We start from the raw sequence: 17,033 nt of genomic DNA on the forward strand, positions 1-17,033 counted from the left end.
GCACACTGCTGGATGGCTCAGCTCCTAAACCCACATGAGTCACTTTCCCCTTCTGCCACTGCAGAAACTAAATCTGTCTGTTGCCTCCTCCTAGGTCAACAGAGTGCTCATCTGCAACCTCAGCGTCAAAGAATTCCTCTTATTGGAGAGGGTATTTCTCATCCCCACCAAGAAATATCTGTCATTTTTATTATCCTCCAATGTACCCTCTACAGACAGCCTGAGATGGTGCTAAGATTTTCGCAAATGTGTCCTCAGGTACAGAAAGAACATGTGTTTTGCTGCTGTATCTCTTCATCCTCTGTCATTCTTGGCTCATTTCCTGAAAGATTAGGGAAGTCATCCCAGCCCCTGGGGCTGTGAAATTCCAGTAGAGGCCACTCCCTGAACACCAGAGAGGTCAAGCTGTCCCACAGGCCTAGCCCAAGCCACCTGTCACCCAGCTGACACCCCCTCCAGCTTTGCGGTCATCTCTGCCGCTGCCTGGGCAAGTGAGCTGGGGAGGGTATAGAGGTAGGGTTCAGGTATAACTCTAAGGGACGAGTCAGCAGCTAAGTCACTGAAAAGAACACTAATAGTGTGGGTGGCAGCGCCACTGGTGACCCATCTCAAAGTCACATACAGTCACCCTGGACATTAGAAAATACTTCTCTAAAAACCTCAAGCTCAGCACCAAGTTGGTTTGATAAGTCTCTACATGTACTACAGGGATTAAAAAAATAGAAATTTCTGGCCCTCTGAATATGAAGCCAAAGACACTAGTATTTTCGTGGAATTGAGAGATTCTCTTTCAGAAAGTTCAGCAGAGGTTTGCTTATCCTTTAAACTCAGCTTAACGTCACTTCTTCCAGGAAGCCACCTCTGACTGCCTCGCCACTCTGGGTGAGGTGGACCTTCTCTGTGCACCCAAAGTCCCTCTTTTGAATACTACTGTGATCCTTCCAACACATTTTAATGACCTAGACTGTGAGCTCCTTAATGGTAGAGGAAGCAGGTCTAGCTCATTTTGAATTCCAGTAACCCAGCACAGAGGATTCTGTTTGTTGAATGAATAAATGAAGTCATTCTTTTAAAAAAAGATTTGTTTCTAGAAGTTGCTAACAATCAGACAAATGTATATGGCATTTCAATGTACCAATAAAAATCCTTGATATTTAAGAAGGTCAAAATTTTGAGTTTGAAATTTGAAAAGGAAAATAAGTTCAGTATCTATTTTTTCTAGACCAGGGAAAGACAATTAATAATTAATCTCTTTTTAATGGCTAGGAAGAATTTCATGATTGTTGAGACCTGCTGATGGTATTACAATGAAACATCGATTTGGCCTAACTGGGAGTGTTTCCAAGGCAACAGTGACTCTAAATCATGTCAAATTACAGCTGTTATCTCCCTGAGTGTCAGTTTCCCTTAGAAAGCTAATTGAACTTGAAAATGTCTACCTTTAGGTCAAAGTTTAACTTTTCTTTGGATTCATCTGTTTTATCAGACAAAAAGAGACAGACAAAGTAAGACAGAAAACAGAGAGTGACAGAGAGAATAGAAACCCCTGAAAAACAGCACAATTGTTTTTCAGTTTTCTAAAGAAGGCTGGCAGAGGTGGACTCTCTGAAAGCCATACCTCAGGGTTCACTAGCTGATTTTGTCACTCAATGGGCTAACGTTCCTTAAGTCAGGAACAATTTTTCTTTTTCTTTTTCAAAGCAAAGTGAGATCTCATGCTGTGAGTTCTGGAGACACTTCAGTCTTCAGAACCTACAGCTCCCCACTCAGACTGCAGGGGAACTCAGGAACGATACCTGCGGTTCATCCGGGGTGTGCACGAGTAAAATGTGGCAAAATAGGAAGGGGGAGGCACAGGCGGCACAAAATCATCAGGGTCCGGGATGCGTCCATGATCCTCCACTTCTTCAGCAGAAATCTGGGATTCATCCTAATTAAACAGCAGCTCGGTTAGTGAAGAGTCTTCATTACAAAGGCACGGGGAGAGAGGCAGTGGAGGACACGAAGGGGTCCATGGGCTGGCTCAGCGGAAACATGGCCATGACTTACGATGCAGGATCTCCTGGTTGCGAATATCTGGAGGTAGCGGAGGGCGGCGGCCACCAAGCAGACGGTGGTGGTCAGGGCATTCAAGGCACACAGGGCAAAGAGGACTTTCTGGGGCAAGGAAACAAGGGCACCACTAAGTCCTTCAACACACATCACCAGAATATCATGTAGAAAATCTTAAAAATAATAACAACGCTGCCTCCATAAGACAATTCTCAGGAGAGGCTGCATGTAAAGGATTCAGGTGGTGTCTGGCTCGTGGAAAGCACCCACATAAATGCTGGCTATTATTATGACCCTCATGCATTAATGCTCACTTCTTAATTCCAAAAACTTTTCTTAGAAGCTCCCGGTCACAGAACGCCCTGGTATGACAGTAGTTCTTTTTGCAAGCATCAGAATACTGTCAGGAAACACTCCTTCCAGGAGAGCAGTGAGTTTCTCTTCTGAGGCTGATTTCCCCACGGATAGCAATTCCCAGCCTCCTGCCTCCCACAGCCTCCCACCCGCACAGCGCACTGCTTAATTTGTGGCCACTGATTCTATTTCAAGAGCAATTGGCTGTGCGGCCCCATGCACACGACGACGACGCTGCAGGGGCCGGCCCAGCCAGAGTGGAAATAGGACTTCTCTCCACTAAACACACATCTCAAAATAGCAAAAGCCATTCCAAACACTTCTGTTGGTACAGTCCTGGCTCCTTTAGTGGGGCTTTCCCCAAGCTAAGTCCTGGCTCCGAAAGTTTGGGGGTGACTCAGCTACCGAAAATGCAGAAGCCATGGAAAGCAGGCCATTTCTACATCCCACACAACCCAGAGCTGGTAGCTTGGAACAGTTCTCTCTTTGCTTGGAGACTCTTCCTCCCCACCAAAATGAAACCCAAAACAAATATCTAAAGAAAACCGGTGGAAGTGGATTCTCTAAAAGCCATGCCTCAGGGTTCACCAGCCGATGCTGTCACTCACTGAGCTAATGTTCCTTAAGTCAGGGCACAAATTTTATGCAACTCCCTGATGAAGGCTAATTTTGTACTTCTCTTCAACTGGGATCATCCGTTTGTTTAATCTCTTTTGCTTATTATAGTTGTTGCTTATTAAACAAGAGCTAAGGTGCTTCAATTCCCCCATATTTTCTGGCCAATCTCTCTCCTTAGTCTATGTGTTGCAGACTGGTAGTACTCAGTGGTGCATATGACCCACATAAGCAAACAAATGAGCATCAGAACAATGACACATGAGTGTGCAACTTAAAGGTTTTGCTAACAGCTATACCGTATATATGTGTGTATGTATACATATGTATGTATGCATATGTGTGTGTGTATGTGTATACATATACATATATATAGTCAGGCTCCTTTTCATTTTTTACTATCTTACAGTTCTTCAACACAAAGAAGGCTGTCCATACATAATTTAACACACACAATGATCTGTGGTTCTTTCTGCATTCAATTCTGTCTCTGGGGGCACTCACATGTGCTTTCAGCAGCTTAACTGTTTGAAGCAGGTAACAGAACAGGAATATTTCAAGTAATTTTGCCTTCTTTGGGGGCTCCGTGGTGTATTTACCGTGGGGGTGGGAATCTGTTCGAGGTACCTTAAGTAGAAGGTGAACAGCACTACAGGGCTGAACTGGAAAGAGTTTCAAGGCGTTTTCTTTGTCTGTGCACTTGGCTGGTTGAAATTCTTCACAACAGAAGCAAATCTTGCCTTCACCTAAGTCCACCTTAATGGAGGAAAGGTAGAAAAATACTTTAATTATTAAGAAAACCACCCCGGCTCCACCATGGAGCACCAATCCTGTAGAATGAGGTTATGGCAGGGTTCTGTGTCAGGCAATGCCTCTCTCGGTCAGGATGGGCTAGGGTATGGCATGGTAACAACCAAAACCTACACTTCAGTGGCTTTCCCAAAACAAAGGGAATTTTAATATTCCTCCTTTCTCCTTTAAAGTCTCCAGCTGAGAACTTCCTGTTTTTACACTAATCCCGTTTAGTACTAACAAATAAGCAGCTAAATGAGACGAAGTATCAGCCTCCATTCTGCTCATGTACACGAGTCCCACTCTTCCCCAAAAAGAACCAAACTCACTTTCTTTTTCCAACATGATGCACTCTGATTTTCATTTTTTGGACTTGGTGCAAGCCTCAAGATCTTAACCTGAAAGCTCTCTCTCTCTCTCAGACAATACTAGGCATCATCTTACAAAGTACTCCCTTCCCAAACAAGTCCATTCTTGATACAAAGCGTTTAGTTAAGTGGGAAACCAGGCCTATGTGGGCTGCACCCATGTGAGTGCTTTATCCATATAACATAGATGTTCAGAAACTTTAGCTACCTAGAACCTCTGCAGTGAGCCAGTCTGGATGGCAAAATTTTCCAGATGGGTGAAATTTAATCCCTTTAAACAAATCTATTTGAAAGTTTACTCATTATACAAATGATCATGAATACCAACTAATTTTCCCACTGGATACAAAGAAGCCCTCAGACTCTGTACAAAACGATTCCAGGCAACTGTGCATTGTGCGTTCCTGCTCCCCTATTCCTGATCCTTGCAGAATCTAATACCTTCAACTCCGTTCTTAATCCCATCTCTGCCCAATATTTCTAAAAACTTACTCTTGCTTCTCAGCAGTCACTTTAGCCTATCCACAAACAAATCTGTAGAAGTCTCCCTGATCCTAAATAATGAACATCCACCCTGCATTCTTGATGCTATTGCCTGAAGAGGTCAGATCCTTGTCTTCCCCCCGTCGCCTTTCAACAGTAGCATTCTTAACCCTACCAGCACATTTGAATTTTCTGGAGAGCGTTTTAAAAACCGATGATGCCACCTTTAGCACTCAGGGAACTACAAATTAAAGTGACAGCAAGCTCTCCCTTTGGCCTCATCAGACTGGCAAAACTTTAAAGAGAGAGAAACTCTCTTTGCTGGTGGAGATGTGGAGAGCCACTAGTAGAAACTCACCAGTCACTGGGGAGTTTAAGCCCTTTAATGAAGGAACTGACTATCCATTTTAAATTATAACTACGTCCCCAACCACTTTGGAAAATTCTTTAGCACCACATGATCCAGCAACTCCATGCCTAGGTATTCACTCAAGAGAAATGAAAAGTGCCTTCCCAAAACAACAATGCTCACAGCAGCTTTGTTCATAATACCCCCAAACTGGAAACAATCTAAATGTCCATCAACAGGAGAACAAAAAAAAACAAAAAACAATTCTGGTATTTTTATAAAATGAAATAGTGTCCTGAAAAAAAGGAACAAACAACAGATACAATATAAAAATATGGATGAAGTTCAAGAACATTACTGAGCAAAATAAGTCAGACACAAAAATGTTCAAACCATGTGACTCCATCTATATGAAGTTCAAGGACAGGCAAAACTAACCTATGGTGAAAGAAATAGGAACAGTGGTTGCCTATGAGAGAGTAGAGACCGCATGAAAAGAGAAACTAAAGAACTTTTTAAGGTGATAGAAATACTGTTTGGAGTACAACAAACAATATTTTGTTTGCAGTATAGAGATTGGAGTATAACGTGAGTGTATACATTTGTCAAAATAAATGTATACATTGGTCAAAACTTATAATGAACTGCACACTTAAGATTTGTGTTTTTCACTATAACTTTCACCCCAATTTAAAAACAATGGATAGAACAATAAAATGGTTGAATTTGTAATAATAAATGAGACAGGCAGGAGACAAGATACTGCTGAGAACAATTCCTTGTCCTGGGAACCTACTCCGCTTAGAACTAAAATCTCCCTGAGGATATACAGAATGATATTAATGGCAGCACTGTGTCTATTGGTCAAAACCCAAGCCACAGCAGGCAATAACAAAATAAGGAACTAACTTGGTAGAAGAAATTAAGGGTGTTAGTCTGTATTTACTCTTCTCTAAGTGATACATCTTTAAGTGATAAAAACAGGATGCAGGGAAGTACATACAATATGCCCATTTTTAAAAAATCATGAACAACCCCACCCCATACATACTTATGTAATATTACATGACCATGAAAACATTAAGAAATATAATTTCCCAGCCTGTTACTAAGGATTTGGGGCGACAGATACAGGCAGAGCGGGAAAGAGGAAAGAACAACCCCTTGCCCGAAAAGGTTTCATTTGTCAATAATTTCCCCAAAGGAAAACAACACTTATAACATGATCCTGTTGACTATGTGCATTTTTGTGCATAAAGAGATGCTTAACACATGGCCAAACTGTTATCCAGGGATAGTGGGAATTCAAATGATATTTAAGTTCTGCCTTATACTTTCATGGCTTGCCCAAACTTTTATAATTATATCATCAGAAATAATCACAGAGTTGGTTTTGTGGTAGAAAAAAAATTTATTAAAAATAGACTTAGTGCAAACCATATTCTGATATACAGAATATATAAAGAACTTCTACAACTCAATAACAGAAAAACAAATAACTCAATTTTAAAATGGGCAAAAGATTTGTATAGACATTCTTCCTTTAATGAAGACATACAAATAGCCAGCAGGCATATGAAGAGACTATCAACATCACTAATCATAAGGAAAATGCAAATCGAAACCAAATGAGGTATCACCTTATACTCATTAGAATGGCCACTTTAAAAAAAAAAAAAGCAGAAAATAACAACTGTCACTGAAGATGTGTGGAAATTGGAACCTGTGTGCACTGTTGGTGGAAATATTAAATGGTGCCGTTGCTATGAAAACCAATACAAAGCTTCCTCAAAAAATTTCAAATAGAATTACCAAATGATCACTTCTGGTTACATATCCCAAAGAATTAAAACCAGGATCTCAGAGACATATTTGCATGCCCATGTTTATTGCAATGTTATTCACAATAACCAAGAGTAGGGGCCAACTTAAATATCCATCACAGATTAATGGATAAACAAAAGGTATCATGTACATACAATGGAATATTACATAGTCTTAAAAAGGAAGGGAATTCTAACACATGCTGCAACATGATGAACCTTGAGGAGATGATGCTAAGTGAAATAATCCAGTCACAAAAAGACAAACAGTGTATTATCCTACTTGTATGAGGTACCTAGGGTACTCAAATTCATAGAAAGGGAATGTGAAGTGGTGGTTACCAGGGGCTGGAGGATGGGGAGCTGTTGTTGTTTAATATGCATAGACTATCAGTTTTGCAAAATGAAAAGAGTTCTAGAGATTGGTTGTATAATAATGTGAATATACTTACCTCTACTGAACTGTAAACTTAAAAATGGTTAAGATGGTAAATTTCATGCTATGTGTATTTTACAATAAAATTTTTTTCTTTTAAGTTCAGAGATGGTACAAGTCCACAACCTCTTACTCACAATGCTGAAATCCAAAAAGCTCTGAAAACCAGAAGTCATGATAACAGCCTGCTGTCCCAGACTCCACTGGCATGCTATATAATAAATAGTATATGCAAAATATTTAATCTTCTAAAATTGGAAAAACTCTAAATGCTGACACACACCTGGCCTCCAAAGGTTTCAGATAAAAGACTGTTGACCTGTATTCTGGCAATATCCAAATATCCATTTTTTTTCTCTTTAGATGAGGACAGTCAGAGACTGATTGCTTGTGGACACCTGATCCATCTATTCACTAACTAATGATGCATTATATCACTATGGTTCCGGGGTTTTGCTGGCTGGTCCCTGCTTTGGAAAAAATAATCGACAACTTGGGTGAAATAATCAGCAGGCAGCTCTTTGTTTTGTTTTCCCACTTCCTTTTACCCATTTCAGGTTTCACTTCAGGACAGTTGCCTGGTGCTGAATGTTGCAAGTCTCGCCAGGAACACCTGACAAGCCAGGGTCTGCCTAGATGCCCGGTGATGTTTTAGGACTGCTTACCAGATCACACCTGGGGACGCTGGACACAAACTGGGCCCCTTGGCAGCCTAGGATAAATCCAGCTAGATTTAAGAGGACGCAAACCACAGACAGCAGCACAAAGAGGTTTACCTGAAATGGCAAGAGAATGGACAGTTAGTAAAAGATAACAGCTAAATTCAGACAAAGTTTTATCTAATTTTAAAACCTCATATTCTCTTCCAAGACGAAATTTTTTTAAAAAAGATCAGAACCGTGTTTTTAATGTGACAAACTTTTTTTCACATTTTAGAGTTGTTAAAATTGTGCTGAGGGATGCCATTGACTCTTAAGTCTTCTCAATAACCTCAAGTCCTTATTTTTTCCTCTTTGAAAATAATTCTTACTCCCTTATCTTTCATCCACACATTACATTAAGCCCTAGCTATTTCCTCCTTGAGCCACTCTTATTTTTTTTCTTTTAGTTTTGTGGGATCAGCAGCAAATAAACAAATGGAGAACTCTGGAATATAAGTGAAACCCAGGTACATCAAGGAGCTCAGAGCCTTTACTATCCAGAAATCACAGTATGCAAATGGACATAAAGATGGGTCCTTTTTTCAGTTCTGAACACTTTAGGTACTAAAGAATACGTACACAAAGATTTTCCATATGCTTTTCTCTAAAGTTAATTATTACAAATATTACTCCGAATAATTAAAAAATTGATAGTAGTCAACTGAGAAGCCAGTATTTACTTAGTACAAGTTAGAGATTATGCAGGCTTTTCAACTTGAGAGCCATGATTATTAAGAAAATTAAATCTTACTGCAAATACAAAAGATTAGAGGAAATAATTATCAGTGTTAGAACCAAGCGTCAATTCAGGTAGCTGATATGTCAGACTTGGCTGGTAAATGAGTTCACATATGAACAAGAAACCTTGTTCTTTAACTATTGTTATTCCAAGTCAAGCTTGAAAGCATTTCCCAAGACCCATTTTGAGTCAGTGTTTAATATCACATGATGCCACTTTACCTAGGGGGAATTCCTTCTTCTCTCCAAGAGAAGTTTGGCTTCTTTCCTTTTATTGTTAATTTGGATACAGCCTGCCATCAGATTTTGGGGAAAATACTAATGGAAGCTGCTGTTGTTACTGTTTCCCAGGCTGGATTCCTCGGTGTCTACTGGACTTGACTTGAGCAGCATATAGAATATGTCCCCTCCTGCACTGTATCATTTATGATTATGCCACAGTTTCTTGGAAAAGGAGAATACATAATTGGCAAAGGACAGGGCTTGATCTTCCCACATGGGCTTCTATTACACACTAGCAGTTGCTACTCAGAGAGATCTAATATATCTGGAATCTTCATACCCAATAACACAGTCACTGTTACTATGGAAAAGTCTTGAGTTTTCCTTTGGAAGTTTTCTTTTAAGACAGTGTACAATGCCTTGAAAAGAAAGTGTGGTTATAATGCCCATCAGCACGCCAATAAAAATTAACATCATCAGCTATAAAATGGGTGAGGGCCCATTACTCCTAACACCAAACCCAAAATCTCTTCACTAAAATCTTAAAGCCAGCCCACTGAAGGACACAGTTAGGAAAATCAATAGTAGGCAAGCTACAGACCGGTAGAAAATATTTTCATGCATACATTCAACAACAACTTGTGTCCAGAATATACAAGTAACTCCTCAAATCAATAATAAAGAGACAAGCAACCCAATTAAAAATTGGGGCAAAAGACTTAAATAGACATTTCATACAGACACACAAAAAATATAAGACTAGCCAAAAAGCACATGAAAAGGTGTTCAACATAATTAGTTGTCACAAGTGCAAAGTAAAAACCAAATGAGATACCATTTCACACCAACTAGAATGGTTAAAATGTAAAAGACTGACAAAACCAAGTGCTGGTGAGAATGAGGAACACTTGGACTCTCAGACACTGCTTGTGCAAGTATAAGATGGCACAACCACTTTAGAAAATTGTTTGTCATATGAAAAAAAAGCTCATCATCACTGGTCATTAGAGAAATGCAAATCAAAACCACAATGAGATACCATCTCATGCCAGTTAGAATGGCGATCATTAAAAAGTCAAGAAACAATAAATGCTGGAGAGGATGTGGAGAAATAGGAACGCTTTTACACTGTTGGTGGAAGTGTAAATTAGTTCAACCATTGTGGAAGACAGTGTGGTGATTCCTCAAGGATCTAGAACCAGAAATTCCATTTGACCCAGCAATCCCATTACTGAGTATATACCCAAAGGATTATAAATCATTCTACTATCAAGACACACGCACACGTATGTTTATTGCAGCACTATTCACAATACCAAAGACTTGGAACCAACCCAAATGCCTATCAATGACAGACTGGATAAAGAAAATTTGGCACATACACATCATGGAATACTATGCAGCCATAAAAAAGGATGAGTTCATGTCCTTTGCAGGGACATGGACGAAGCTGGAAACCATCATTCTCAGCAAACTAACACAGGAATAGAAAACCAAACACCACATGTTCTCACTCACAAGTGGGAGTTGAACAATGAGAACACATGGACACAGGGAGGGCAACTTCACACACCAGGGCCTGCCAGGGCTGGGGGGGCTAGGAAAGGGAGAGCATTAGGAGAAATACCTAACGTAGATGAGGGTTGATGGGTGCAGTAAACCACCATGGCACGTGTATACCTATGTAACAAACCTGCATGTTCTGCACATGTATCCCAGAACTTAAAGTATAATAAAAGAAAAAAAAAGAAAATTGTTTGTCAGTTTCTTAAAAATTAAATATAAATCTCCCATGCAGAAGAATTGCAAATAATTTATGAAGCCACTGCCAAATTCTACCAAACTTATAAAGAAGAACTAACACCAATTCTCCTCAAGCTATTCCAAAAAATTGAAGGAGAGGGAATTCTCCCTAACACATTTACAAAGCTAGCATTATCCTAATACCAACACCAGACAAGGACACAACAAAAAAAAGAAAATATCCAATGTCCCTGATGAACATAGACACAAAAATCCTCAATAAAATGCTAGCAAACTGAATCCAACAGCCACATGAAAAAGATATACATCATGATCAAATGGAATTTATCCCATTCATGCAAGGATAGTTCAACATACCCAAATCAATCAATGTGATACATCACATCATGAGAATGAAGGACAGAAAGCACATGATCCTCAAATTTAACATCCCTTCAACAGACTAGGCATAGAAGAAACATACCTCAACATAATAAAGACCATAAATGAAAAACCCACAGCTAACACCACATTGAATGAGGAAAAGCTGAAAGCCTTTCCTCTAAGAACTGGAACGAGAAAAGGATGCCCACTTTTACTACTTCTATTCAACACAGTACTAGAAGTCCTACCCAGAGCAATCAAGAAAGAGAAAGAAATAAAAGGCATCCAAATTAGTGCAGAGGAAGTCAAATTGTTCCTCTTTGCAGATGACATAATCTTATAGTTAGAAAAATCTAAAGACTCCCCCAAAAGACTCTTAAATCTGATAAATAAATTCTGTAAAGTTTCAGGATACAAAATCAACATTTAGAAAATCAGTAGCATTTATATACACCAATAACAAATGAGCTGAGAAAGAAAGAAGGCAATCCCATTTACAATAGCTACAAATATATATATACACACATATATATACACATATATATGTGTGTGTGTGTATGTTTATTGCAGTACTATTCACAATAGCTAAGCTATGGAAGCCACCTAAGTGCCCATCAGCAGATGAATGAATCAAGAATATATGGTAATATATGGTATATATACATATTGAAAAGTTTAACTGGTCGTAAAAAAGAATGAAATCCAGTCATTCGCAGCAACCTGAATGGAACTGGAGGCCCTTATGTTAAGGGAAATAAGTCAGGCACAGAAAGATAAATATTGCATGTTCTCATTCACATGTGGGTGCTTAAACAGTTAATCTCACAGAGATAGAGAGTAGAATTATAGTCACCAGAGACTGAGATGGGTGCATGTGGGGTGTGGGGGATAGGATCAAGGAAGAGAGGTTGGTTAATGGATACAAACATACAATTAGATAGAAGGAATAAGTTCTAATGTTTGAAAGCAGAGTAGGGTGACTATAGTTAACAAAAATATATTGTATATTTCAAAATAGCTAGAAGTCTTGAAATGTCCCCCAATACATAGAAATGATAAACACTCAAGGTGAGGGATATCCTAAATACCCTGATTTGATCATTATATGATCATTATTTTGTTGCTATCCATGTAACAAAATAGCACGTTTAACCCATATGTCCATATATTATGTATCAATGTTTTAAAACTGCATTGAGTGAAATTAGCCAGATACTGTATGATTTCACTTACTTAAAGTTAAGGAATAGACAAAATAACCTATAGTGATAGAAATTAGAAGAGCAATTGCCTATTTGGGAGGAGGGCAGGGAGGGAGAAGATTGACTGGAAACACATGAAAGAATGTTCTGGGGTGATAAAAATGTTCCACCTCTTGTTTTGGGTGGTAGTTACACGCAGTATTCAAATTGTCAAAATTTAGCTAACTGAACACTTGCAATCTGGAACAGGACTGTAGATAAATCATACTTACCTTATTTTTTAAAAGAAAATCCTAAATCCAGCAGTCAAGGCAGGATTGTGAGATCATACAATGAATGTGGCTACTTCTAAAACGTCTGATTGGCAAACAAGCTGAGAGAAGGCTCCAGGGAGTCACTGCCTGGTAGGCTTCATTTCCCTCCTATACTGGAGGGGCTGCCAAGTACAAGTCAAAGTCAAACCGTTAGAATGCCTCTCCTGCAAAGCCCAGAGGGAAGACCTGGGGTTTCACTTGTACACATAGACTCCGTACAAAATCGCCATGCACTGTTCTTCAACTTTATTCCTGCATATGACTTTACTATTATGTTATTAAAACTCTGGTCAAACTTAGCCAAATGGTCACCTGAATTACCCTAGCACAGACAACTGTGGCATACATCAGACATAGCTCTTTCAGAAGTTGGATCATCTTCCAGGATACAAAATATTGGAGTCATAAAGAACTCAGGGTTTACAGGGACCTTCAGAATGGACCCCTCTAGCTTTAACCTAGTTAAAATGTGATCACTTCCAAGACCCAAATGTATATCCCAAGCTTCATCAAATGGCATCCGCCTTAAACTGGCGACAATAAAATATCAGCTGCCAAAGCACATTATAGTCACAAAGACGACTCAGCAACATCTGGGAAGGGGAAGAATTTCTTGTATTTCTTATAAGAAATTACTCTTGCCTTTAAAAAAAAAAAAAAATCATTGCAGGTGATCGGAGTTTCTCTTGAAACTCAAATCTGAATTTGACATCTGGAGACCTGGCTCAAACTCAGGCTTTCCCACTTGTTTGCTGTGATATCTTAGGCCAATTTTGTGAGATTTTTCTCATCCATTAAGTGGGTCTATCTTCCCACCTACCTCGCCAGATTATTAGAGTCATGTTAGCTTATTTATATGGAAGTCCTTTATAAACTGCAAAATACAATGTACACAGCTTTATTATTAATGGGAATTTCCTCTTTGCAGGAGCAGTTTGTTATTACAAAGTGAATTTCACAAACCACATTTCATTAGGTTTGGTACCAGAATTTCATTCTTTTGCTTGTGACACCTGAATTTATGGAAGCTGGAAGGGACATTCAAATTGTAAGATAAATCTGCAGTTATATTATTTCCAAAACTTGTCCAAAAAGAATGATGCCTGCAGCCTCCTTTAGGAACTCGCTCTACACTGGACCACTGACATCTGCAAGTGGGGCATCTCCCTGTTTGCCCTGCCACAGCCTCTCTCCACACTTACCCTCCCTTTACTCTACCCATGGGGAAGGCTGAGCTATGCAGACTGGCTCAGTGGGGCTCCTCTGCCCTCTGGTCTCCAGTGAAGCTCAACCAACAGGGACCCCTGATGGAAAGAAGACCACAGGGAGGGAAGAGAGTGAGGCTGGGGAAGTTATTCTCCTGGTTCCTTCTCTGCAGCCTCAGGCTGGCTATGTCCCTTAAAGGAAAGCCACACAGGCTCTCACGGGTCCTCTGTACATGACTCTGACTCCCAGATTCTTGCCACCACCCCCACTCTTCCCTGCAGGCTTAGAAAAGGTTCATCTTTTTCTAATTTCATCATTCCCCATACCCTGCACATACCTTTGTGAGTCGTCCCTTTATTAACCACTTGTCAATTGTAATTGTATTGTGCCATCTGTTTCCTGCTGGGAGCTTGACTGATCCAACTTCTCTATAAAATTTTTCCTTATATTAATATTTAACCTAATGTTCTTCCTGCTCATTAAGCCCCATTCCTATTGTTATCATTTCAAATTAATCATCACTTGCCCAGTGAAGTGAACACTATGGATTACTGCTCCTGAATTCTACTAAAGCCAATGCATCATTGAGGTTTACTCTCGAGAAACAGAAAAACACAAAGTTGACAGAGAACTGTCTTTCTAGAACTTGTATTTTAGACCGTGAGAGACGGTGGGAGCCAAAATTTAGAGGGCTTGCCCCACATTGCCCTGTGGTCTTTAAGAGTAAGATGCAAAATCCAACCATTCAAGGATACATTGCAAAATCCAAGATCCAAAGAGCTAGTGCTCTCACAGGGACTGGTGACATGGGCATATCGGTCAGGGTTCTCTAGATGTGCAGAACTAATAGGACAGATCAATATATAAAGGGGGGTTTATTACGTAGTATTAAATCACACAATCACAAGGTCCCACAATAGGCTGTCTACAAGCTAAGGAGCAAGGAAGCCAGTCTGATCCCCAAAGCTGAAGAACTTGGAGTTCAATGTTCAAGGGCAGGAAGCATCCAGCACAGGAGAAAGATGTGGGCTGGGAGGCTAGGCCAGTCTAGCCTTTTCACGTTTTTCTGCCTCCTTTCTATTCACTGTCAGAGATCAGATGGTGCCCACCCAGATTAAAGGTGGGTCTGCCTTCCCCAGCCCACCGACTCAAATGTTAATCTCCTTTGGTAACACCCTCACAGACACACCCAGGATCAATACTTTGCATCCTTCAATCCAATCAAGTTGACACTCAGTATTAACCATCACAATGAGTTAAGTCTTCTACGCTTTTCTTATATTTTGTTATTCATTTGAATCATGACTATTTTATGATACTTATACCAGGTGCCTTTATGCAAAATGAATTATGTTTTTCAGTTCAGTATTTTGAATTCACCTCAGCTCTGATCTCTGGTAATTGTGCCCCCAGTTCATTCCAGGTCTCAATTAACTGACCCAATGAAAGAATGTTTGGGGAACCTGAGGCTATCAAGAAGCAACATCACCTTCAACTTGCCTATCCCTTCCTGCTAAGATTTCTTCATAATCCCTGTCACACTGTATCATTAAATAATTATGCCTATCACAGCTTGGTATTGTTTGATACATGATTTCATTCTTTAAATAGGCTGACCTTTCCCTACTGCCTAAGGACTTTTATTTTGCTCCTTGCTTCCCCACTGCTCCAATCTCTAGATGCGACTTAAACTTACTGTGCAGGTTTAAATAAATAGTTCCAGTAACTGTGGGAAGGCAGAATAGTTTAAAAGTGAATAGGTTTTAAATGGTGAATTGAGCATAAGGATTTAGCTCTACTAGTTCCTGAAAACCCACCAAAATGACAGGAAAAGAAAATATTTTTAATGCAGAAATCCTTAAGGACAGAGAGAACATGAGAACAGCAATAAAATTTTAGAAGGTAGAAAGTTGGTGGACAAGAATGAATTGACTCAGTGGTCCTGAGAAAAGTGAATCCCACAAAAGCAATGAAGAAAGCCAAAACTCAACAGGATTTACTCTTCAGAATCCCCAGATGTTCAGAAATGGTGGCACCAGATACTCTTTGGAATGAAAGTGAGCCTCAAAATAGAACTGACAAGAGTCTATTTAAAAAACAATTAGAAAATGGTACAACCACAATGGAAAATGATCAGCAGTTTCTAACAAAGTTAAATTTATACCATTCTATGACCTTTGCATATGTTCACAAAAAAACATAGACAAGAATGTTCATAGCACATGCTCCTAATGGCCCAAAACTGGAAAGAACCAAAATGTCAATAACAGAAGAATGGATGAACAAATTATACTACATTCATAAGTGGAATGAAGCTCAACAATAAAAAGAAACAGACAACTGATGCATATAAAATATGGATGAATCTCAGCAACCTTATATTGACTGAAAGAAGTCAGACACAAAAGGGCATGTGCTGTATGATGCCATATAAAAAAAAGTTCTAGAACACATAAAAATAACCTATGGTAGAAAAAAATCAGAACAGTGGTTACTCCTGCAGGGAGAGAGAGGAATCGACTGAGAAGAGGCATAAGGAAACTTTATAGATTGCTGGAAAAGTTCTGTATCTTGATCTGGATAATGATTACACAGGTGTATACATGTATAAAAATTCAGCAATCTATATATTTAAGATTTGTGTCTGGTACCATATATAAATTATCCCTTTTTTAAAAAAGTCACTTGAAACTCCTGATTCCTTTTTCTGACCACACCTTTGGACCCAGAAGAAAAATCTCAACCACAGTTTAAGGTTGAAAGATTTTTCCGCTGGAGAGCCAAAATTCTATGGAGACATGCCTTCAAAATTTTCAGAGAGAATTCCAATTTTGGAATTCTATACTTAGCTAAAAATGTTGATCAAGTTTGACTAGGATAAAAATATTTTCACTTTTTTTTTTTTTGCAATTTACATATAAGATTTTTAAAATGTGATTTTAACACACCCTTTTCTCAGAAATTTGCTACAGGATGCTCCACCAAAATTTGTGGGGAGTTAGGAAAAAAAAGAAGCTATGGAATCTAGGAAACAGGGATCCAACTCAAGAGAGGTTAAGGGAACGCCCAGGATAATGGTGGAAGGATGACAAAGATGATAGTAACATATGCAGGGCTACTGGAATGGCTAGTCCAGATAGAGCAAGTCAAAAGGCTCCAGGAAGGATGAAAGTGATAGAATATCCAACAGATGTGCTTGAATATACAGAAAAGCAACTTAAACAATAAGAGGATGGTTGACATTTGAATCA

At 39.3% G+C, this 17,033-nt stretch overlaps 1 protein-coding gene across 1 annotated transcript in view; it reads right to left on the reverse strand.

Moving 5' to 3' along the window:
• Positions 1 to 17,033, reverse strand: part of FAM189A2 (family with sequence similarity 189 member A2) — a 64,046-nt gene that overhangs the window by 13,087 nt on the left and 33,926 nt on the right. The window contains exons 3-6 of the mRNA XM_003911787.4: positions 7,938 to 8,048; positions 3,649 to 3,777; positions 2,050 to 2,157; positions 1,797 to 1,930 (exon numbers count right to left, since the gene is read on the reverse strand). Of these exons, the coding sequence (XP_003911836.4) occupies positions 1,797 to 1,930; positions 2,050 to 2,157; positions 3,649 to 3,777; positions 7,938 to 8,048 (482 nt within the window). The remainder of the gene's footprint in view (positions 1 to 1,796; positions 1,931 to 2,049; positions 2,158 to 3,648; positions 3,778 to 7,937; positions 8,049 to 17,033) is intronic.

Source organism: Papio anubis, chromosome 13, assembly GCF_008728515.1.
Source record: "Papio anubis isolate 15944 chromosome 13, Panubis1.0, whole genome shotgun sequence".
Lineage (NCBI taxonomy): Eukaryota > Metazoa > Chordata > Mammalia > Primates > Cercopithecidae > Papio > Papio anubis.